The 22,583-nt window shown below is 50.8% G+C and overlaps 2 protein-coding genes across 2 annotated transcripts; one reads left to right on the top strand and one right to left on the bottom strand.

Annotated features, from left to right (window-relative positions):
• The first annotated feature begins 174 nt into the window (after window positions 1-174).
• On the top strand, window positions 175-8,585 carry CD3D (CD3 delta subunit of T-cell receptor complex). The gene is made up of 6 exons (XM_067563067.1): window positions 175-376; window positions 2,030-2,053; window positions 4,943-5,131; window positions 5,670-5,801; window positions 7,144-7,187; window positions 8,314-8,585. Exons 1-6 carry the CDS (start codon window positions 322-324, stop codon window positions 8,374-8,376), a joined length of 507 nt encoding a protein of 168 aa, XP_067419168.1. The 5' UTR covers window positions 175-321; the 3' UTR covers window positions 8,377-8,585.
• Window positions 8,586-13,772: 5,187 nt separating this feature from the next.
• CD3E (CD3 epsilon subunit of T-cell receptor complex) lies at window positions 13,773-22,284 on the bottom strand. The gene is made up of 8 exons (XM_067567000.1): window positions 22,241-22,284; window positions 21,994-22,114; window positions 19,782-19,802; window positions 19,470-19,487; window positions 17,977-18,183; window positions 16,823-16,975; window positions 16,287-16,333; window positions 13,773-15,870 (listed from the first exon to the last, which is right to left on the bottom strand). The coding sequence occupies exons 2-8, from the start codon at window positions 22,040-22,042 to the stop codon at window positions 15,814-15,816; spliced, it is 552 nt and encodes a 183-aa protein (XP_067423101.1). The 5' UTR covers window positions 22,043-22,114; window positions 22,241-22,284; the 3' UTR covers window positions 13,773-15,813.
• Between the last annotated feature and the right edge of the window lie 299 nt (window positions 22,285-22,583).

Below are 22,583 nucleotides of genomic sequence, written 5' to 3'. Positions count from 1 at the left end.
TGTTTTTAGTGGGAGAATCTTTTATTTACAACTGAATACTCTGATCTATGTCAGCAGCACTTTGGTGATAGCGAAACAACTTCTGTAACAACCCTGACGTCGTCTTTAAGCTGACGTTCTCAGGGGAAAGAAGGCAGAGGCTTCCACCCAAAGGCTTCCTGTTGCCAACATCTGAGAAGGATCTCAGTGCTGGTTGCACATTTCTCTGCAGCGTAGGAAAGAGACCTTTGATTGTATTCGATTTTTAAACCAAGTGAAGTAATTTTTCCTAACTAGTGAGGAAATAACAACAGTTGCACATTAGTGTTAAGAAGAAAGACCATGGGCAGACATGGGTATCTGGTCAGTGTCATAATGATTGGCTTTATCATCAAAGGTAAGATCTTCAATTCTGCATTATCAGTCATTAAGTATTTCCATTTGTATTACCATAATGGCCCAAATGTGTTCAGTGCTATATAAACACAGTAAGAAAACAGTCCCTGCCATGAAGAGCTAACAATCTGCAAGACTAAACACAGACAGATAAATGGAGGGGGAAAGTATATAGCCAGAAAGATAGAAAGGCAAAGCTGTGAAAGTTATGGCTGGCACCCATCTTGTTTAAAGAAATACATCCTTATTTGTATTATACAAATTTGGTTTTGGAGGTTGTTTTGTGACTGGGAGATGGACTCAATATGACCTAATGGGCCTTTTCCATCTCTACTTTTTGTTCTTCCATGAACATTAAACTCACTCACAAAGTTTAAAGGGGAAAAGACCATGTGGAAATATAGTTCAGTTTGGCAAGTAACTAAAAAATGATCGCGTTAAATGCTCTGTGTGGCAAACTCAAATGTTATGACCAAGAAGAATCGTCTGTAGCAGCCTTTTACCATACATACTGTGTGTCATTTTAAGCAAATAAGCCATACAATGTTTTAATCTATTTTAATAGTATATAGTGTGTAAAGTTTGTAAAGTTCATTGGAAAGTGCACACCTACAACAAAGGGAAGCAAATGCTTATTTCCCAAGTGTTTTTTTCCTAATGGAACCTCACTTCTCTTCAGATGTACTCAGTAGGTTTGTGATCTGTTTTGTTGGCGTTAATGGAACTTTGGGCCACATTGTGCCGTAGTTACACACAATTCCAATCCGAAGAATTGCACAGGGTATGCATTTGGGTATGTTTTGCCCCTTTGTGTTATTTGTTCTTGTTCATGGCTTTAAATGTGGGACATGATTGCTAAACACACCGCAAAGGTTGGTGAAATTTTAATATTTCTGCTGCGTATAGGTAAAGATTAAAGGTTTTAAAAAATTATTGATATTTGTATCCTTGATTTTGTAAAATGTGTTTCTATATTTTAGCTTGAAGAGACATCTGCGTTTTATTTCATCTGACTTATAGAATACGTATGTCTGATAAGCTCTGAGTGCACATACAAAGATTAAAAACAAACAGTTCCTTATTGCCATCTAAATACATTCTCCCCCCCCCCCAAAAAAAAAACAAACAAACAAACAAACAAACAAACTTTGGTATGTTTCCTTCAGCCAACCCACCCTGGAAAAAAGTTGGCGTGATTACTGAGCCTTTAGCCAAAATGACGCAGGAGCTGGGCTCCAAAGAGCTGAGGGGAAGCAAGTTCTAGACTCACTTGAGCCTACATTTTAAAACACAACCAATGCATTTGGGTGACTCAATTTTGGGGTGCCCAGTTTCAGACAACCTGAGCCTGATAGAGCATCCACAGTTCCCATTAACTTCTGTTGGAGGGCTGGGTGCTCAGCATGGCTGAAAATCAGGCCCAGGGTAACTCAAACCAGGCACTGAAAATTAGTGGCCACTTTTGAAAAGTTTGCCTTTATAACTAAATGGAATCAGGAACATAAGAATTGCCAGCTCTGGTCCAAGCAGGGGCCCAGATAGTTCAGTATCCTCTCTCTCAGAGTGGCTGGTTTCTTCCTATGTCTTGTCCTTATGCCCTGAAGCAGGAGGGTTTATGTCACTTCTAAATTATATTTTTTCTTTTTCCCCTCAGGCACACAAACTTCTGGCAATAAAGGTAAAAAACCCTACTTCTTACTGTCGTGCCATTTAAAGCCCTTTTTGGTCAAGGCTGGATGGAGGAGACATTTTGCTCTTGAAAGTCACAGCGGAAGGGTAGATAACCTTGGCAGATAACCTTGGCAGCCGTGACTCTGTATCCCCTGTTTGTATTAGAGCTCATTGGGGAAGGGTGAGGTTGGAGTCGGAGGGAGCACAGATGGTCATTGTTAATGCCCTGCTTGCTCTGAGGATATATACAAGGCTTCAGGTTCTGGGGCTATCAGTGTTGTATCTTTCATCTGTGCAACATGCTCACTTCTGTAGTGATCATTTCAAATAGCAGGGCATCAATTCAGGTCCCAGGGAAAGCATATTACAAGAGACATATAATAAGGTGAGCCCATTATGGTGACTTCCTGGCTTGTATAGTGCCTGTTACAAGCCTGGACTGCCTTACAGTAGGACTGACTGTATCCTGATCCACATTAGACCCTATCCTGCCCCAGTGAAGTTAATGGCATCACTCCTATTGGAAGCAGGATTGGTCCCATGACTGTCAGAACCACCTCCTTGTGGATGGGTGTGGAGCAATACTAGCCAGCATCTTAGTGCAGGAAAAGCAAACCCTGGAAAAGAGCCAGTTCCTCATTCATGGGATAGGAAGCCTCAGAAATCCAATCCAGCATGTAAATTGTCACCGTGGAGGCCGATTGCTCTCAATTCTCTCCAGTGGGGAAACCAAGAATTGACAATTGGCCAAACTGGTCCCACAACCAATGTAAAGTTCTAGCTCGTGATCCCTGTTCACCCCAGTGTGAGTCAGTAATAACTCCACTGAAGTCTGTGAAATTACTCCAGGGCAAAACGGATGCAAGTGAAGTCAGAATCAGGCCCAAAATTGTGGTGGTCAGTGCAGTTAACAGGGAAAAGCAGTAGACTAGAGAATGAAGCTATTTGCGCCAGTTTTGCCCCTGAAGTTCATGTACTAAACAGTGAACTTCCTGGCAAAGGAGGGTTGAAATCAGACCCTCAGGCCTGATCCTGCAGCCGTTACTCTGGCAACACACCCGCTGGCTTCAATGAGAGCTTTGCTGGAGTGGAGACTAGGATCGGCCCTGACTCTGAAAGGGATACCGCCGCCCCGCCTGAAATCTAGTCGCTCTTGAGAAGAGTGTTAAGGGCAGTGCTGGCCCTGCCCTCAAGTCTGCCTGCCAGCTATTGTGATTCCCCAGTTATCTTTTCCTGTATTTGTCAGATACTTTTCTCTAACTTGTTGCCATGTGAAAGACTCAGGAAGAGGAGAAACTGACTGTTAAGGCCCCGACCCTGCAATGAGCTCACTACGTCCGCATGGGACCTCATTGACTTCAAACACTGTAAACTCAGAAACAGAGAGAAAAAAATATATTTTATCTTCTCCAGCTGCAGTCATCTAAGGTGACTAAAGCTCCAGAGAGATGAGATTTTTGATTTGATGCAGACCCTTTAATGGAACGTCTAGTTTGCAGTTACCTGTTTATATTGCTTATTGTTAGTAATTAAATAATTATTTATTGTAGTTATTATTCAATATTTATTTCAATTGTTTGTGTAGCTCCTCAGAGCGCCTTTCTGGGCTCTTTGAAAATTAAATTATCGTTATATTTTAAAGCCTAGATCCTCGGCACAGAAAAGGGAGCAGACAAAGTCCCCACCCCACGCAGTTTAATATCCATTAAGCTGCTGTTTAATAATTATTTAGCAATATATCTTTAAAATATAATTGCAATGTTAATATAAGCAATTAATGATACATATATAAAAATAGGGACAGACCTCAACACAGCCTATCTTTGTGCACTTAAGATTTTGCAGCTCCATATAATTATGGCTGCGTTTTTGAACTAGTGACAATTGAGTGTGCAACTAGCAGACACAGAACTACCTATTTTGCTAACACAAACAGAATTAAACATCCAAACTAGAGGTGACTGAAAAAATGGGAGGTGTGTGTGTGTGTGGGGGGGGGGGGGAGGTGTAATCCAAATTCTCATGTGTTTCTGTGTTGCTGAGGCCTTTTCAGTATGTGCTCCAATGCTCTCATTTTCAGCGTTCAAACAACAACAATCCTAGGAACTTTCATTTAAGTTCTGAAGGCTGGGGGAGAGATCCCCATGGGCCTGCCCTCACAGGAAACACATTTTGTGAATCTTATGTACAGTTTTCATTGTAAACACTTTTTAATTAAATTTGCCCATTAGTTACAGAGCTGACCACAACAGTATTTTGCCAACAGGTTTGGCAGATCTCCCCACCATTTTTAATTTAAAAACTTTTTTCTTTTTTAAATTCCAGCCACCACCACTACTTGTTAGTAGCCCCAACTCTGCAAACACTTTTGCTCACCATTCAACCTTTGTATAAGGGTTTGCAGGATTGGAGCCTCCCATCAACACCCAGAATTTACTATAGGTCAAAGGATGCTGGGCCCAGTTCTTCTGTGCCTTAGTGAAAATCTGCTTGATAAAATATCAATTGTAACATTCTATTAACATAATCAATACTATGTAGCCATATTCGATGTTGCTAGTTCAGGACCTGATCCTACAAACACTTACTATGGAATGTACAGCTTACTCTGACCATGAAGTTCCATAGATGCGAATAGGATTGCTCACAGCAGCAGGCACTCTGCCAGGAGGTGAGCTGGCAGAGTCGGGCCCAGATTTTCAGGGATATTATCTCAGTTAGAACAGCCTTTATTCAGGGGTTTCTGTGAGAAGCCGTCTCGGTCTCACTGGGAAATGGCTTCTTTCTAAATGCCTATGAAAGAGACCTGAGTTCTGAAACTTGGTTACCAATGACAACTCAGCCCCCTGGGCTCCTTCATACCTGTCACCTCCCAGCCTCCATTTTTGTTTGACAGAAGGAGCCATAAAGTTGGAAAAGAGAGGCCGTGACATGGTCCTGACGTGTACTTCCCAGCCTGCCGTCTGGAAGAGAGATGGAACTGTACAAAGCACAAATGGATCAGAGCTGAATTTGGGTCCAGCAGCGAACGACCCAAGAGGCGTTTATATGTGTGATCAGAACACTCTACAGGTGTATTTCCGAAGTGCGTTCCTCAGTTGATTTGCCTCTTGTCTATAAAACCAGACCTGGCAGATCACTCTAGGCCGGCCCTGTGGCTCAGAAGCTCGTGTTATGCTTTGACATGCGAGAGAACCCGCTCCTCTCCCCATCCCAAATTTGCACCCTCCCTGCCAGCTGCTCTGAGCAGGCACCTGGGGCTGGGTGTGCTGAGCCCTTGGTTGGGGAATGGGAGCGGCTGAGCAGTAACCAATCTGTCTGGTCAGCATTGGTGGGCTCCCTAGGGTCCTGTCCAGGTGTCTTTGGCCGAGTGGCATCTTGGAGGTGGGAGAGCAGTGGAGTGTGTGTGTGTGTGTGTGTGTGTATATGTGTGTGTAGTTATATTTTTTCCTGTGTGGCAAAGAAGCCTTGTAGAGGGAATAGATAATTCTCAAGGGCTCTCCTGCTGGCTGGTTCCCTGTGCTGGTCAGCCCCAGCTAGGTGTGTAGGAGGCGGGTGGGTGTGCGGTGTGGGGGGTTGTGTGCCGGCTCTCAGTGTTCTGTGTTGTGTCTGTGGCTTTGCAGTGTGCCACAACTGCATTGAGCTGGATGCAGCCACCATCTCGGGGATCTTGGTAGCTGATGTCATCGCCACAGTCTTCCTGGCAATCGCCGTGTACTGCATCACCAGCCAAGACAGTGGCCGTCTGTCACGAGGTGAGATGGGGGAGGCCGCTCCATCCAGCTTGGGGAAAGGTTGTCTCTGCTGCCCACTGCAGGGACAGGGAGTGTCTGGGCATCGCCACTAACACCTGGAGGAAGGATGGCTGGTCGGATGGGAGTCACGGCGCAGTATCCCTGGGGTTTTTCCATCACTGACCCCACATGATGCTGGGCTGGTGCCTGGTGCTCCTACTCATTGTGACACCTACATGCATGACTCAAGGCCTGCACATCAGCCCACGGTAGGGTGTGAGGGTGTCTGCACGTTGCTGTGGGAGACTCATCTGTGAGTGTGGGTATCTGCCTGTGTGAGGGGGTAGCAGCAGGAAACACTGTATTTTGCAGGACACCTACCTCCGGGCTGATTGTCTGTAACTACCCCACAAGGTCTCATCACTTCACAAACTCTGCGCAGTCAGCCATATCGGGGGGGGGAGGGGGACAGCCAACACAGAGCACAGTTGGAGAGGGGAAATTTTGGGCAGAGACATTAGAGTAAACTTCAAGGGAGTACCTACATTAGGCTTTTGTGCAAATAGTTTCCCACTTTCGCAACTGTTAGTTCAGCTCTCCCAATGTTAGGGACAGTGGGAGCCCTAGTGTAGATACGGCTCCTGCACCTCTCAGCATTTTTAAGCACTGTGTTATTGACCCAGTTGACACCAGTATATGTTGGCTTCTTCTCAGCAACATGCCCTCACTGGGGTGGCTGAACCAATGGCAGTGATAAGGCCTGGTCTACGCTGGTCGCGGATTCGGCGGCAGTCAAGGGGAGATACGCAAGCTACATACAGTAACTTGCATATCTCCCGTCGAGTTCCTAACGTCTACTTACCGCGGTGTCTCCACCGTGCTGCGCCGACGGGAAATGACCTCCGTCGATGCAGCGCTATGCTTCTTGCCGGGTGGATTAACAGAGTCGACTTCCGGGTTCGATTGAGCAAGTCTTCACTGCCGCTCAGTCGAATCCGCAAACTCGATCCTGCCCTGCCAGCCGTGCTGCCAGCAGTGTAGACATAGCCTAAGTGAAATCTTAGCAGAGCAGGCCTAGTGTGAACAGAGCCCTATGCTCAGCAAAAGCGACTTGGCTTCCCAGCTGTCCATGGAGAGCAGAGAGGGCCCCTGGCCCCCCTGCCCTGCACCTGGTGTCGCTAGTACCGACCAGGCACAGTGTGAGATGCTAGCGAGTCAGACTGGTGGTGTTTGACCCTATGCTGTCCAGGTGTAAGCGGGGATACAAGGTGCAGGGTGCAGGACAGAAAACCACCGTTGGGGTCATTTTAAAATGTTCGCCTGCCCCAAAGCTTCCCACTGACCTTTGCTTGATTTATTTTAGTTTCTGACAGACAGAGGCTGATTGCCAATGAGCAGCTCTACCAGGTGAGTAACAAGGGGTCACTGTGCCTGGCCTGTCCAGGGCCTCCACTGGGGCTGTGCCATCCTTTCATGTCAGTTGGGGCTTGGAAATCAGGACTGGTGCATGGAGGCTCCGTACAGAGCGGCTGTGGAATGCCCCCACTGGGGTGAATGGCAGCACGGGGGCAGGGTCTGACTTGGTCGTGCTGCACGCACAGCTGGCACCAGTGCGCACACTGCAGCTGGGAGTGCCCTCTGGCTGTGCCCTTTCCCACCTCCTCCACTGGGGACTGGGACAGGGTGCCGGAGTGGTGCTGGTTGCTTGGGGATCTCCCCTCTCCCCAGGGAGTTCCTAGCAGACTGCTTAAGCCCGCTGTACCGCCCCGTTAGCCTTCCACAGTGACAGCCTCCTGAGGGGTGTGCCCCAGGTGCCCCTCTGTCCCTCTCACACATTCAGGCTGAGATCAGATACCCGCCGCTAAGCTCAGAGAAGTAGGCTGATCTGTGCTGAGCTGCCTGCCTGCCATGGCGGACGCAGGAGGGCAGAAAGGGCTAGACACAGCTATGCACTCCCAGGTGCCCGTGTAGGAGCATCGTAGATGCACAACGGCACAGATTGCACCCAGACACATGTAGGGGCACAGACCCCCAGATGTGCACCAGGTGATTCATTTACTGCGTAATTGCTCCTGCTTCCCTTCACCCCCCAACTGGTGCCAGCTGCTCTGTCCTAGCACTGCAGGAGAGGGCAGGGAAAGTCAGCCACAGTGAGATGAACTCGGGTATGGAGAAGCGAGCCAGCCCAGGTAATGATGGGAAATGAGCACAGGCTGGCCCCCTCCTCCCAGCTGGTTGCTGAGATAAGTAACTGCTCCATCGGCTCATCGGAAGGTCCTGCTAGCTGGGAACTCAGTGGCTGTGTGTGATACATGAATGCAGCCAACATCTCATCTGTTTTGAGGGTGCCTGTTTCACAATGAAGCTTTGAATGCAGAGGATATGGGAGGTGCTGTCTGGGGCTACTTATCCTGTCAGAACCCCCCAGCTCCCAGCTTTTGGGATCAAATACCATGGTGGTGGGTGAAGTGTGAGACCCTGAATAGTACAGAAACACTTTGAAAACCAGCCTTGACTTCTCCTTTTCTCCTAGCCCCTTGGTGAACGGGACAATGAGCCGTATAGCCGCCTAGGGGTTGCCAAGACCCGCAAATGAGACAGGAGAGCCCCTGGGGCTAATCAGCTGTGACCCGTGGCCCTTTATCCCATCTCTTTTCCATACGGGAAATCCTGCTGCCTTCGAACCAGCCCGCGAAGCCATCACTCTGCATCTTGGTGGCCAGAAACCACGGTGTTGGGTGCCTCATTAATGTGTCTAAGAAATAAATGATCTCTGCTCTCCGGAGACCTTGAGTGATTCTTGTCTGAAATCCCCCTGGCTCCCTGCAGGCCCGAGAGTGCTTGCAGAACTCTCTGCTCTTTGTGATGCTTTTGCTTTGTCAGTAGAGGGGTGTTGCCAGGCTGGTGAGAGGAGCAGAACCCTGCGTGCTATCCTCATTCCAGCATCTCCCTGGGGGCAGCTCCTGAGTCCTTGCAACCTGCAGCTGACGGAGTCTCGTGTGCAGTCTGACAGGACCCCATGTAACCCGTAATCGGCCTTGCCCGAGTGCAACTGCGCCTCCGGGCTTCTGTGTTTTAAAAACAAAGCACAAGCTGAACCGGTGGGAGCTCCTGCCTGGCCCCGAGCCCTCCCTGCTGCGTGTGGAGACCGACTGTCTTGTGCTGGCGGTTGGTTGTTTTTAACATTGCCTGGGAGGCCGGGGAGTGGGGGGCAGGGAAGAGACAGCCAGTGACTAAAACTGCCTGCAAGTCCTTGTGGCTGGAAGGGCGGCGTTGTGGCTCATCAGAAGGCTGGGAGCCAGGGCCCAGGTTCCCATTCTTAGCGCTGTGGGACCCTGGGCAAGCTGCTTACCCTGCGTATCTGTGCTTTCATCCTCCCCTCATAAACGGGGGATGATGATATTGGCCCACCTTGCAGGGGTTTCATCTGCAATCCTTGGGGAGGGGAGGGGAGGGAAAGAAAGGCTCTGAGCGGGGAGAATATTGTTACCGCTGCAAGCAGTGGGGGTGGGAGCTTGCTCCTGGCACCCCCCGCGCAGCTGCTTGTTCCACACTGCTCCCCTGGTGGTATGCCAAGACCTGCTCCTGCCCTGGCAGTCATGGGGAGTGTCAGTGACACCTTGCCCCCCTGCAGCCTCTTCCATCAGAGGGCTGCGAAGTGCAGGACAGCCCCTCCCCCCCAGGATCTGCCTGGGGTAGGCTGGGGCGGGGAGGGGGGACATGGTAGGAGTTGTTTGTTCCAAAATAGGTTTGCTCTTGCATGTGCAAGTTTCTGTTTCCGACTGAAGCCGCCGAGCTCTGAGGCCCAGTCCCTTCCGCCAGCGCACACCCAGGCCGCAAGCCGGCCTGCTTGCTTGGCAGCCATCCATCAGCAAAAGAGCTGTGCATGCTCTGAGCTGGGTGTGCTGCTGACACGGGAGATGTGTCTGAGACAAGCTCTCCCCAAAATCAGATAGCTGTTCTGTGACCAAGGAGGAAATGGAGACGCAGCGGGGAGGGTGAGCGATGACAGGCAAAGCAGAGCTCAGAGCAGAAAACACGCTGCAGAAGAGATGCTCGTGCAGGAGCGGAGCGGTGCACTCGTCCATTCGAGAAGTGTGGGCCCTGCAGGGATGATGGTACCAAGCAAGCCAAGTCCGCTCAGCCCCCTCCACCTTCGGGGACTCTGGAAATGCTGCTCCTCCCATGCTCTACAGAGAGCAGCTCCTAGCCCATTTGTTTGTGTGTCTAGATCCGGGCTCTACTAAAGAGACAAGCCACAAAACAGACTAAAGCTCTTTAGGGCGTGGTGCTGTCCCACTCCAACCCTGCCTCTGCGGGTGGGATTATGAGTGGTGGCCCAGTTGCCAGTCTGGGGTGGGGAGGGTCTCTTCTGAGTTGGGGCTGCCAGCTATGCCCGCTATGATCCTAAATAATAATGCAGCGCTTCAGGAGGACAAGCGTTGTAAGCCCCATTCTACTGATGGGGAAACTGAGGTGCAGAGAGCGGCAGGGACTCCACCAAGGCCACACGCTGGGTCAGAGCAGAAGCCAGGTGTTTTGCCTGCTGAGTCAGTCCGAGGGAAATCCCAGCCCAGCATCTGCCCTGGGCCCCGTCTGGTTAGAGAGGCCTGTTTCCTGCACTGTGGCCCGACGCTCTCTGTGGGCTGTGGTGAAGGGGCGGAATTGGCTTGAGTTTGTCTGGCCAGTGAGGGGAGGTGACAGGCTGTTCGGCGCAGCAGTGAGTTACAGCATGAATCCACCTCAGCACTTCCGCAGCGCAGGAGACCAGCGGAGCTGGCAGCAGCCCAGCTACGAAGGGGTCCAAGGCCAGGCTGTTGTTAGCCAGTCTCCAGTGTGAAGAGCACGCTTGCACACATGGTTCGTGCCACCCCTCTGGCTGGTTTGTATCCTCCCCAGCCACCCTCTGGGGCCAGCTGTTGGCTGAGTCAGGTTCCTGAGTGGCAGGCCCCCTTAAAAGCTCTCCTGCCAAGTTGGAGCCCACAGAGTCTTGGGGATTCCCGCTCTATAGAATCCCAGGAGCAGGTGCAGCAGGGATGTCTGTCTGCCTGGAGCAGTGGTTTAACCCCTCGGTTGCCTGCTCCTGTGCACAGGTCATCGACCTTGTGATGTGGGATTACAGATTTCTGGCCGAAGGGTTGAGAGATGGAGGCAAGAACACGAGGTGCCAAGTGATGGAGCAACAAGCAGCCGAGTCCCAGCTCCTGCACTCCCTCAACATCCATACAGGTTTGCACTTGGAAAGCAGCCTGGAACATACAGGCTTCGTGTTAACAGGGCCCGTTTAACCATCAGGCACACACTTCCTGTCCCACTTGCAACACCTGCTGCATGGAAAGGACGTGAGCGAGGGAGGGAATCATGCTGCCTGGTCAGAGAAATGCTAAGGGATCGTAAGTGCCTTTCTCTGGCCCAAAAGCACCCCATGGGGTGTGAAGCAGAGATAAGCACGTTCCTTGGTCCTCCTAGGAAAGTCTGGGAGTCCTATGTCTCAGGGTCAGAACAGGAGGGCTCCTTAATGTCACAGAGGTTAGTGTTCTGCATGCCGGGCCATAGAAGATGGCATCTGGATTCACAAACACACCTACCCCCTGCGATGCATTGCATGTAACTGATGAGGTCTTTCCATCTCTCCTACTGGCCACAGATACTGGGACACTTAGCTTCTCAACAGCAGCTTTGACTGCTCCAGTCCCCTGGGATCCTCTCCACCCAACGGCCCCCTCCTGACCTCCCTGACCTTGCATAGAACCTGCCCTCTATAGGTTATTACAGTTCTCCCTGTCTGGGAAGAATGGGCGTCAGGTGACAGATGGGAGCATCAAGCAGTTAAAGAGCTCAGAAACCAGGTCACCCTCCCTGTGCGGGTCGCAGACACCTGTGGGTCATGTTTGCCTCCTGACTCGCTAAGAATTTGGGTGACACATTTTCGTGAGCATCAGAGAGCTGCTAGCCATATTAACATGGAAGAAATGCCCTGTATTCATCTGGCTGTTCTAGGGTCACATTGTGGAGCATGTCATTACCTGACACCACACAGTGATAGGTGGGTAAATATATGGAGACATCAGAGCTCGTGTAGGAGACAGACATGAGACCAAAATGCCAGGAATGAAGTGCAATTCTTGTGGGATAAGGATACGAGGTTTACTAGTGAGCAGCAGGATTCAAATATTATTAGGCCCTAAATTGTGGGGATAAAATCGCCACATTCAGCAGCCCCCGCTTATGCCAGAGAAGGAGTAAACATTGGCCGGGCATAATCACAGCTCTTCAGACCATCTCATGCTTTGGGAAGAGACTTCATTCGCCCATTGCAGACCTGCTCTGAGTCTGGAACTGTGTCCAGGAGTGAGTCCCTCCGGTACTGCAGGGCACAGAGAAACCATGCAGATCTGAAAGGGTCATCTCCCTTCTTTGCCACTTTCCTTTACGTGGCGCTGGGGTTTTCTCTGTGCAATTCCGGCCTGAGAAGGCAATATGATGACGAGATTTGTAGGCACAAGTGCTGCCAAGCAAGGTGACGGGGAGCCAGAGGCGGCGTATGTTCATAGACAGATGTGTCTAGACGATGCAGCGAGCTGACAAGTGGGGAAGATGGTGATTAGATTGGATTGAGTGCTACCTATGCCTGGAGCCGTGGGGCAGGCAGTCTGATCCCCTGGGTGTGGCAGGGAGCAGGATCTGATCCACTCTCCATCCACAGCAGCAGTTCCTGTGTGGTCTGTGAAAGGCCTCACACCCCTGCTCTGACCCAGCCCCGGCAAAGGAGCTACGCCAGGGGGCTGTGGTCAGTAAGCTTCATTACTGTACTGTCTTCAGTGGGGCAGCAGACCTCATTCGGGGCACACATGCCCTGGGGGTACGCACAGGTCTTCCCGGGGTACATCAGCTCAGCCAGACAGGTGCCTGCTTTTACAACAGGCTACATAAAAAGCACTAGCCAAGTCAGTACAAACTAACATGTCATACAGCCCATGGCTTGTTCATACTGCTCTATACAGGAGCCACTGGAATGTAAGTACAATATTTATATCCCAACGGCCTGGTTTTATAATTACTGCCAGCAGGGAGAAAGGAAGCCATTTGTCAGTAATAGGGCGCTGTGACGCGTTTTATGTCTGATTTTGTAAGCAAGTCGTTTTTAAGTGAGGTGACACTTGGGTTACGCAAGGCAAATCAGACTCCTGAAAGGGGCACAGTGGTCCAGAAAGGTTGAGAGCCACTGTGTGGAGTGATGCCCATTTACACCAGGGAATCTGGCCCTGGGCGGTTTCATGGCTGTGTGGGTTTGGTTCTGTTTGTCGCTTGCTTGCAAACTCTCTCCTCTCGACATGTAGAGCTTGCAAGGTAAACCCAGCTGTGCCAGCCCCTGTAACCACATCCTCCAGGCCAAGCCCGCCGAGCCGAGGTGCAGTGTTCACTCCTCGCTGTACCGAGACAGCAGGCCTAAACCACAGCCCACCCCCGTTACTGCAGCTTCCTCTCTGGAGACACAGCTCCCCTCTGAGCAATAGACAACTGGCTCAGCTCAGCCCTGGGCTAAGCCAGGCGCTGGTGTCTGCTCCCAGCCGCCCATGTGGCTCTCGGGAAAAGGGCACAATTCTGAATCCCCCCATTTAGGTTATTGTCCTGCTACCTTTATGAAACGGGATCATTTTAACTCAGCCAGCTTTTAAAAATTGTTTGTTAAATTGAGTGTGCGTGCCCACCACCTTGTTAATTCCCCTCCACCCCCCCCCTGCAGCCCCCTGCAATTCCAGCTCCACCCCCAGCTCTGCTGGTGACATCCCTCCTAGCCTGGCCATTGCACTCCACTGTTTGCTGTCTGTCCCCCACCCCACTGCCTACCCTTGGTCCCCATTGTACACTGCTGCCGGTGCACCTAGAGTGACCCCTGCAGCTTTTCCAGTCCTGGTCTCTCCCGCGCAGAATCCTCTGTGCAATGGGTGTGTTGAGAAAGAATGAACTGAAAACTCTCCAGTGCAGATCTGGGCGGGGACAGCCCTCCCATTTTATTGACCCCACAAGGCATTTTGAAAAATAGCTGCATCATAAATGTTAAAACAAGCCTTTCTCAATACAAGCAAACCCGCCAGCTTGGTAACAGACCCCACGAGACCCGAACACAGCCTGAGAGCTGGTGATGAAGCAGGAGAGGGAGGGGGCAGCAAGATGCGAGTCACTCAGTGCACGGAGTCTGTACAGCCCTTATGGGCAAGTCCCAGCACATTTACTAGAAAACGGTCCCATTGTTAGATGTGTTCGTGGACCATGCTATAGAACTGAAACAGGAACGGGGGTCCCTGCTATAGCATTCCACAGGAGGAGTAAAAAGACCTATGGAAAGGGGCTCATTCTGACTTCAGTCCTCTATGGTTTGGGCTAATATCTACACAGCCCCAAGGGTTTTGCCTCTCTTGAATTCTACAGGACTTCTCCAGAGAGAACGTCCTGTGGTTAAGGCACTGGGCCTCCGGAGCCCTGAGCTCAGTGTCCCCTCTGGGAAATGGTGCCTCTCCTCACTCAAGCTCTTTGTCTGTCTTGTCCCATTTAGACTGTAACGTCTCTGGGGCGGGACTACGTGGCTGTGCAGAGCCCAGCCCAGTGGGGCCCGGATCCTGGCTGAAGCTTCCCCCTGCTACTGAAATTGACTAACAAGGGTTAAAGACTCAATCCACCAGTTAAGCCAAGGGGCTTACAGGGGACCTGCAAAGTAGAACAGAGGTTTCTGCTTTGTTACAATGTCTAGAGGAAGTTGGCGGAGACGCTCGATGTGCTGAAGATCCCACGCTCAGCCGTCTATTTTAGGGCCCAACATACGGTACCTTTCTGAGAGAACTATCGACTCTCAAGACTGGGCGACTCCAGACTTCCATTGCTGATATTTAAATCCCCCCTTCCAGGCCCTCTCTATCCCTCCCAGAGACGTAAGAAAGGGCTCCAGCCCCATTCTCCCATTTGCAGGTCCCCTGTAAGGGGTGTTTGGTGCTGTGGGTGACCCCACAGCAAGGACAGGAGTGCTGAGCCGGGCTCCCCTGGCCTGGCTGGAAAGTGCAGCTGGAGCTGCACTTCCAATGAATTGCTCTGTCATTGCTGAGATGGGACCAGGGGAGCCCATGACTGATATATTGCCTCTGGGCCTGGAGATCACAGCCCAGGGACTTACACCCAAACGCTGGCACTACCCAGAGAAACCTGCAGAGCACAAGAAAGAAGGGGACGGGGCTGAAGGACGAACACGGGTGAATGCACATACGACCATTTCTAACCCGTATGGCCCATACAGACCACCGCATCTCCCTTTCGAGCCCCAGACAACATGATGACAGAGTCATTACGATCCTGGGCATGGAAAGTGGAGCTATAGTAAAACCATCCAGATGAAAACAGAGGGACAGGAGAGAGAGGAAAGCCAGGCAAGCCCCAGTGCTTGGAGAGGAATCTGCCCTTTACTAGCACTATTTAACAGGAAGCGGGTGAATCATTGCCCACATGTTACAGACGGAGAAGCTGAGGTACTCAGAAGGAGAATGACTTGGCCATGGTCACAGGGGGACTCAGTGTCAGAGCTGGGGTCAGAGCTCAGGTGTTCCTGGCTCCCAGGCTGCTGCTCAGGACACTAGATCATGCTACTCTTTTTCCTGGGCAGAGAAGAAGCCATCTGAGTGCCAGGAAGAGATCAGCAGTGCAGGGCGCTGGAGAGAAAAATCAAAGCATTTGACTGAAATAAATAAACTAAAGAGCGAAAGGGTTTCCCCAGCATTTTAGAAAGGGATGGTCGGGAGAGCCAAACAGTTCCCATGAGGGCCCCGAAGAGGAGAAAGCTATGTTATTTATTGGGGGAAAAACTTTTCTTGTTGTTCCTCTTGTTGGTATCAGTTCCCTGGGGTCAAATCGGAGGCAGGAAGGAGTGTGTCTGAGGAGGGGCAGCGTCTCCCATTGCCGTGGCTTGGCTGGTCGCCAGCACGAAGTGTTGAGAATCTATATCACCTTTAGCTGCTCTCGTCCAACCTGCTATCCGCTGAGCCATTCAGAAGCCCCTGGACTCCAGCCCGGCATACACTTCCCGCTGGCCCTTCCTGATGGGCTGTGGGAATAGGAGCAGAAGTGAGCAACAGGCTCCTGCGTTAACACAGCGCAGCACCTAATGCAAGGGGGCTCTGGTCCAGGACTGGGGCTCCAGGTGTGACTTGGGCACAGGGGGCATGCAGCTCTGGGTATGCACACTGCACGCTACATGCTGTGATCCTTCCGGCACTGACTCCCTGTCGGACGGGTTAAGAACTACCCTTAGGAAGCCAGATGGCCCTGCTCCCAGTTACCCCTTCCCCTCCGCCCAGGGGAATCCTGGAGGTGAACAAGGCACCTGGTGGAAGGGGACAGATACTGTAATTTCCCAGCTCTCCTCATCCCACCGCAGAAGACTGTGACCCCAATCCCAACAGGTCTGGAAAGGCCAAGAGAAGAGAAGGAACTTCCCCCCCACCCCCTGGTTCCCGTTACCTCATAGTCTGGGTTCGGTACAGGTGGGGGACGTGCCATCTTCTGGCCTGGAACACAAAGCAGGACGGGCACGTCATGTGGAATGAAGGCTTGGTGCAGACACACAACTTCGCCGGTGTGACTCATCCCCGCGACGCCGGGGGGCGGGGGGCGTTCAGGAGCGGGGCTCAAAATGTCCACTGGTTTTGGGGGCCCAATTGAGACACCTAGGCCCTGAGTGCCTGGCCTTTGTTGGACTATACTCCAGACACAGGCCTGCAGCACCTGGGCAAAGGAGGCTCTGCCCAGGGTGCAATACGCAGAGCGCTCAGCTCTCAGGAGTTTATGGTGCGTGTCGTGATTTGCGGGGTATCATTTCAGCCCAAAATGGCAGCCGCACTTCCCTACATGAACGGCAGCACAGGGTGTGGTAAGCAGGAGGAGGCTGAGGTGGGCTTGACCCCTGTGGGGCCCAGCCCAGCGATGTCCTGGAGCATCGGGGAGAGCTGAGAACGCTCAGCCACTGATTCCCAGGAGAGACTCGAACCAGCTCTTACCCCTCGGCCGACCTGCAGCGCTGCCACCGACTCTCCCCTTCCGGTTCTTGCTGAAGTAATAGACCAGGACCAGCACCCCGAGGGTAATGAGGAGGTCTGCGATGATGACCCCAGCCACTGTCAAGACATCCAGCTCCTCGCAGGTCTCGCACACTGCCGTGGGAAGGGACAGGTCAGGGGCTCAGTGAGAGGGAGAAGGGGAGAGCAGGGAGAAGGCAGGAGGTGGGAGTCACAAGTCCCAGCCTGGAGATGCTGGTGGGGAAATGCCCCATGTTTGGTCTGCCCACACCGCACCCACGCACTTTGCACGGATGGAGACCAGCTACCTCATGAGGTGGGGGCAAGAACAGTAAGTGGAGAAATGAAGGGGGAAGGGAGAGGCCTTTCTGTGTCCCCCTACACCCGCTCATACTGCCAACACTGCTGGGGTCAGGGACTGAAACATTGCCTGCTTTCTCTGCATGGCCCCTGGGAGCAGGGTGCGAACATCCCCTGCTTCTACCGGCTCTTTCCATGCCAGCCCTGTCTGTCTGTCTGTGCGAGGAGGGTGCGCACAGCAGCTCCGCAGACACCCATACAGCTCCTGGCTGCAAGGGGCTTTGTCAGATTGGAGAATTGCTCCCGTTTCCCAGGGTGCAGGCTGGCCCCTCTCCAAGCCTCCAGACCTGGAATCTCCTGCCAAGACCCTGAAGATTCCTGATCCTCTGAAGTTCATGAAATGTCACTGCTCTCGGGGAGAGATGACAATCTCACATTTATACGTCCTCTCCCATCCCACAGCAGCTCCCACGTGCTGTGTATAAAGCACCATTGAACTGCAGCCACTCCTGGGGTGGAGGACACAGCCAGGGCAAAGCACACCACGTGACAGTGCAGTGAAGGGTAACGGAGCCAAACCTCCCATGGCAAACCCATATTTGTGAACAGTGCCCCATGGAACCCTAATGTTCGTGCGGGGAAGGCTGGACCGCAGGGCAGCTGAGTACCGAGTCGAAGGCAGTCCCAGCACCCCTGGAAATCAGGCCTCGGTGTATGTTACGGCGTGTCAATCTTTCGAGCCATAAAGGACACAGTGAATCGTTAGCCTCTGCAGCCTCCCAGGACATCTTATGTCCCTGTTTATTCCCATGGAAGGGGGGCTCTCTTCCACTTACCGTTGACTTTCAGGTGAAGTCTGATGGACTTTTTGCCTGACTCACACTGATATTCACCGTCATCCTTGGAACTATCGTATTTCTCAATCACATGTTCCTGTTCATTAGTAGGGCGCAGCTCCTGCCCTTCTTTCTTCCACTTCATCCCTGAAGTGTCAAGGGGGCAAGTGAGAGACACCCTCATCTTAGAGATCGCCACCTCGAACCCTGCGAAAGGGGAAGCGAGACCAGAAACACAGAGTATTCAATAAAACCAGTGCTTGGAATGGGCAGGGCACAGGGATCACAGTCCAGCAAGAATATAATGAAAACTGGAGCTGGGCCATGAGAGGCTCACTATGCGCACTGCTGGGCCTCTGTGAAGGACGTTGGAAGTGGGGTTATTAGGTTCAAATGTAAAAACTCTGCCTCGTTATCACTTCGGGGGAGGTTCTGGTGTATAACTCTCTCCTCATTCACAGACAGTGACAGTAACTAGCTGGCAGTGGTTTCATGAGCTAAATATTGAACACCCTCCTTATGTAATCAATGGATTCCCACAGCTGGGAATTGCCTCTCTTGATTTTGTCTGGCATTGTGATACCGGCCCCAATCTTTTTTCAGACCATTTTAAGCACTGACTGAAACCGCCCTGTAAACCTTCTCAAACCCTGGAGAACAGATATTCCAGGCAACCTTTCCGGCTCCCGGCTCACTGGCCAATCGGAATGCAGATTTCTGAGTTGTGCACACTGGTGAGTGAAGATGGAATGTGAGTGGGGCCCAGGTAAATATGTGGGGGGAGGTTTTTGCCCATGGACTGGAACTAGATAGAGAAAAACTAAAATTGGAGAGAGCGCGAGTGCGACTGCTGACCGGAGGGGAGAGGTGGAAATGCAAATGGAGAGAGGGGAAATAATGCATCCTATTATCTACCCATTGGAGTCCACTGTGACACTGCTCTTAGACTGGGAGCTTATCACGGCAGGGCCTGTTGTCCGATGCATATTTGCTGAGCACAGCCCAGTAGATCCCTGCTCCTAAATATGGCCTGGGGTGATACCATATGCTACTAGTAAAGAATATAGACAGAGCTCTTTCCTCAGTAGATCTCAGAGTGCTTGACAAAGATCAGCATCGTTATCCCCATTTTACAGGTGGGGAAACCGAGTAACTGTTATTAATAACAAGACCCCCCACTAACTGCAAAGGGAGCAAGCTGGAACCCAGTGTGCAAGGAATAAAGTTTTCTGGATCTGTCTCTGTAAAAAGAAGAAGTAAATCAAGGTCTATGTTCAAACACACCAAGACCCAGACACACACACAGGGGTTGGGTCAGCACCCACTGGAGTCAATAGAAAGACTCCCAGTGCCTTCAGTGGGTTCTAGCGTGGGCCCAGACTCACACTCACACATTCACACTCACACGGGTGCTCAGATACATGGGCATATTCCTTTAGTGGTTAAAGCTGCATTGATTATGGCAAAAAACAATTATGGCAAAATCAACTTACCCTGTGCCGTGGGGTCAGCTGCAAAAGGAAAACAAAAAAGCTGTTAGCAGATCTACCTCTCTCTCTGTAGTTCATCTGTTTAAAAATATCCTTTCTCTTATTTTTAACAATCTGCCTTCAGTGGGTTCTAGCGTAGACCCAGACCCACACTCACACGGGTGCTCAGACTAATGGCATATGCCTCTAATGGTTAAAGATGCCCCATTTTTTAGATTCCCTCTGAGCGGTTAGAAATGGGAGGCTCAAATCTTAGCAGCAGCACTTTTAAGACATTGATTATGGCTAAAAACATTGATGGCAAAATCAACTTACCATCCTGTGCCATGGTGCTAGCTGCAAAAGGAAAACAAAGAAAGCTGTTAGCAGATCTACCTCTCTCTCCTTAGTTCATCTGTTTAAAAACATCCTTCCACTTATTTTTAACAATCTGCCTCTAGGCAGTAAACACAAAACACTAATCTGTAGTGAAGCTGCTCTTACAGCCAAATGCCTGGTGCCATGCAGCCACGGGAGAACCATCACAACAACATTCGTGTTTTAAATCCCTGTTCTCAGACCCCCCAGTCCTAGAAACATACACAGGAAGATTTGTTAGAGGCTAAAAACCCTTTACTTCGAAACCGAGGAGCTACTTTGAAGACTGGCCACTTGCTCTATTTCCCACCTCCAGGTCTGTAATTTCATCTGACCCCTGCTGCCCCCCGTCTTTGATTTTGTAACAAAAATGTAAACTCTTGGTTTAAATGAAAGTTCATTCTTTCTCTTTTCCCCCCATTGTCACTTGGTTTCTTCACTGTTCCCTTGTACCACCAACCACAGTGTCAAACCCCCAGTGTGGAACTGTTTATTTTGGCTGTCCATACGCTAGTGATCAGTCTGTTTTCCATGTGCCGCTCTGGTCTCTGCAGGTGCCTGATCCTGCTTGGATGGCACTAAAATGGTTACTAGACAATTAACTTTAGCTCCTTTTTCAAATCAATGTAAACAGCAACAATTAACTGATAGGATATATTTATAGTCCTATCGCAGGCACCGAACTGAATGCTTCTCCTTGGAGTTTTAGCCCTCCCTTGAGAGAGGTTTTCCAGTTGATGTACTGCACCAACGGTTGTGCGATGCTTTAGAAACGTGTCGCTGGCTAAAACAGTTAGAGAGACAACTGGTTACTTGAAACCAAAGCTGTGTTTCCCTCGGGTGTCATTTTCAAAGTGGAAACCTGAACCGATGTTCCTGGGTTTGCTGTGAAAAGCAATGATCTGGTTCATGGCAAGGTGCAAATGCAGTGACATGGCTACTGTGCAGCGCTGAGACAGAGACTGCAGGAGATTTGAACACCGAGCTAGCAATGAGAACTGCAGGGATCTGCATGATTGCATGGGTCTGCCTGCTGCGGGATCAGGGCCTGAGCATAGACATAGTTTTGTTTAACGCTGTAAAGCAATTTGTGAGCATGTGGAAGTCCCCTGAGCTTCCGAAACTACCGCCATGTTAAACCAACGTCAGGGAGGGGGTGAGAATGGTCAGCCCCAGCGTGTGGATGAGAGTCGCTAGACAAAAGAAAGTTGCACGAGCCAATAAAAGAAAGAATCAAGTGTTCCCATCTGTGTTTTCCCAGTCCTGGTGTGTCACCAGAGCCAGCACTCGCTTCAGAGAGGACAGGAGCGCAGTCTCACTATAACGGCACAGTTGAAATCCCACAGACAAAGGCGGAGGTGATCGGCTGCTTTATCCCCCACAGAGCTTTGTTTTGGAGAAAGGGGAATAAATACAGGCCCAGTAACACAAACCAATCGCGGCCAAAAAGAACCCAAACCCTTTCAGCTCACACCAATGCCAGCAACTGGCATTTGCCGCTCATGGGCAGGCTGGCTATAGAGTTTACTTTTACATTTCCTTTGCACATTTCCCAGTGGGCATATTGATCTATTGATTAGATTTACATCTGATTGCCTTGGCATACACAGATCAATTCATTCGGACATCACTAAGGAGATGCTATTATCCCTGCTTTACCCATGGTCAAGCTGAGATCTACAGAGGTGAAGTGACTGGCCCAATATCACACAGCGATTTAACATAGGAGCCAGCCATGGGACAGATGAGTCCAGTTTCCAGACCATTCTGCTGCCCAAGGCACTGCCTCTCTTGTAAGCTTCACCAGCCTGTTCAGGCCATTGATTAGGGCTTTGGATTTTAATGAATTTGCTAATAAATAACAAGGATCTTCTTGGCAACTGCCTTCTGTCAGAAAAAAAAACCCGTATAATTAAGCTCCTCAATTCCTTCTCTTTCCACTCCTCTGATTCTGCAGGGAATGATTCCTGCTCCGCAGCCCCTCAAAGTCAACACTCGAGGGGGTATATTTCTCATCAGCAAGAGGCAACTTCAGTTGTGTATGGCTGTGTAAGAACAGCCGGCGGCCGGCAATCTGCAGTGTCCATCGGCACATGCCGGTCCCCTTCCTGCCTGAGCCCTTGAGTCTCACTCTTCGGCTACCCTGGGGTATCCAGGCAGCTGTACTCACCCACACAGAGCAGGAGCCCCCAAACAGGCAGGGGAAGCTCTAACTTCATCCTGGTGTTCCCCCCGCTCTCTTGCTGTCTTTTCTCTCCTTTCCAATCAGATTGGCATCACCGAGTCCGGGTCTGCAAAAAAAACCAACCCCAAAAAACACAGAATTTGTTCAAGTTTCTGTTTATGAGAAAGAGGCCCAGGATATTTCCCAGAATTGCATCTTACAGCCAACGAAGTCGCGCACCGAGGAGACTCACTGTTTCCAGCATAACATGCAAGCAGCGCAGAGAGAGAAATGTCTATGACAAAACAAGCCCTTTGGCAGGAAGTGCAGAGGCTCGAGATGCCTACCTTTCTGAACGTCACTGAGGACACGAGGGGGCTGCCCTGTTGCCAGCCCACTGCTGTGACTCTCCGGCCAGCGCCTGTCATTTTCCGGGGACGACGAGCACCGTCAGACCCTCTGTCCCCGAGCAGATTCGCTGTCAGCGTTTCCCATCATTTTTCAAACAATATTTTAACAGTTCAAGTTCAGAGTGTTACAGTTAATTTAGCAAAGCGATGGCAACAAACACAACCATGAGAAACGCTGCAAGAAAA

This window comes from Emydura macquarii, unplaced genomic scaffold (genome assembly GCF_026122565.2).
Source record: "Emydura macquarii macquarii isolate MOO-44397 ecotype Brisbane River unplaced genomic scaffold, CSIRO-AGI_Emac_v2 contig_312, whole genome shotgun sequence".
Taxonomy (NCBI): domain Eukaryota; kingdom Metazoa; phylum Chordata; order Testudines; family Chelidae; genus Emydura; species Emydura macquarii.
Note: the sequence above shows the minus strand (reverse complement) of the source record. Positions and strands in the feature narration are given on the sequence as shown.

Coding starts and splice junctions, on each gene's coding strand:
- CD3D (XM_067563067.1), top strand. CDS start 322: ATGGGCAGACATGGGTATCTGGTCAGTGTCATAATGATTGGCTTTATC. Junction 377..2,029: donor GATTGGCTTTATCATCAAAG/GTAAGATCTTCA, acceptor TTTTCCCCTCAG/GCACACAAACTTCTGGCAAT. Junction 5,132..5,669: donor TCTACAGGTGTATTTCCGAA/GTGCGTTCCTCA, acceptor GTGGCTTTGCAG/TGTGCCACAACTGCATTGAG.
- CD3E (XM_067567000.1), bottom strand. CDS start 22,042: ATGAAGTTAGAGCTTCCCCTGCCTGTTTGGGGGCTCCTGCTCTGTGTG. Junction 19,803..21,993: donor GGGGCTCCTGCTCTGTGTGG/GTGAGTACAGCT, acceptor TTCCTTTTGCAG/CTAGCACCATGGCACAGGAT. Junction 16,334..16,822: donor CGCTGCAGGTCGGCCGAGGG/GTAAGAGCTGGT, acceptor TTTGTGTTCCAG/GCCAGAAGATGGCACGTCCC.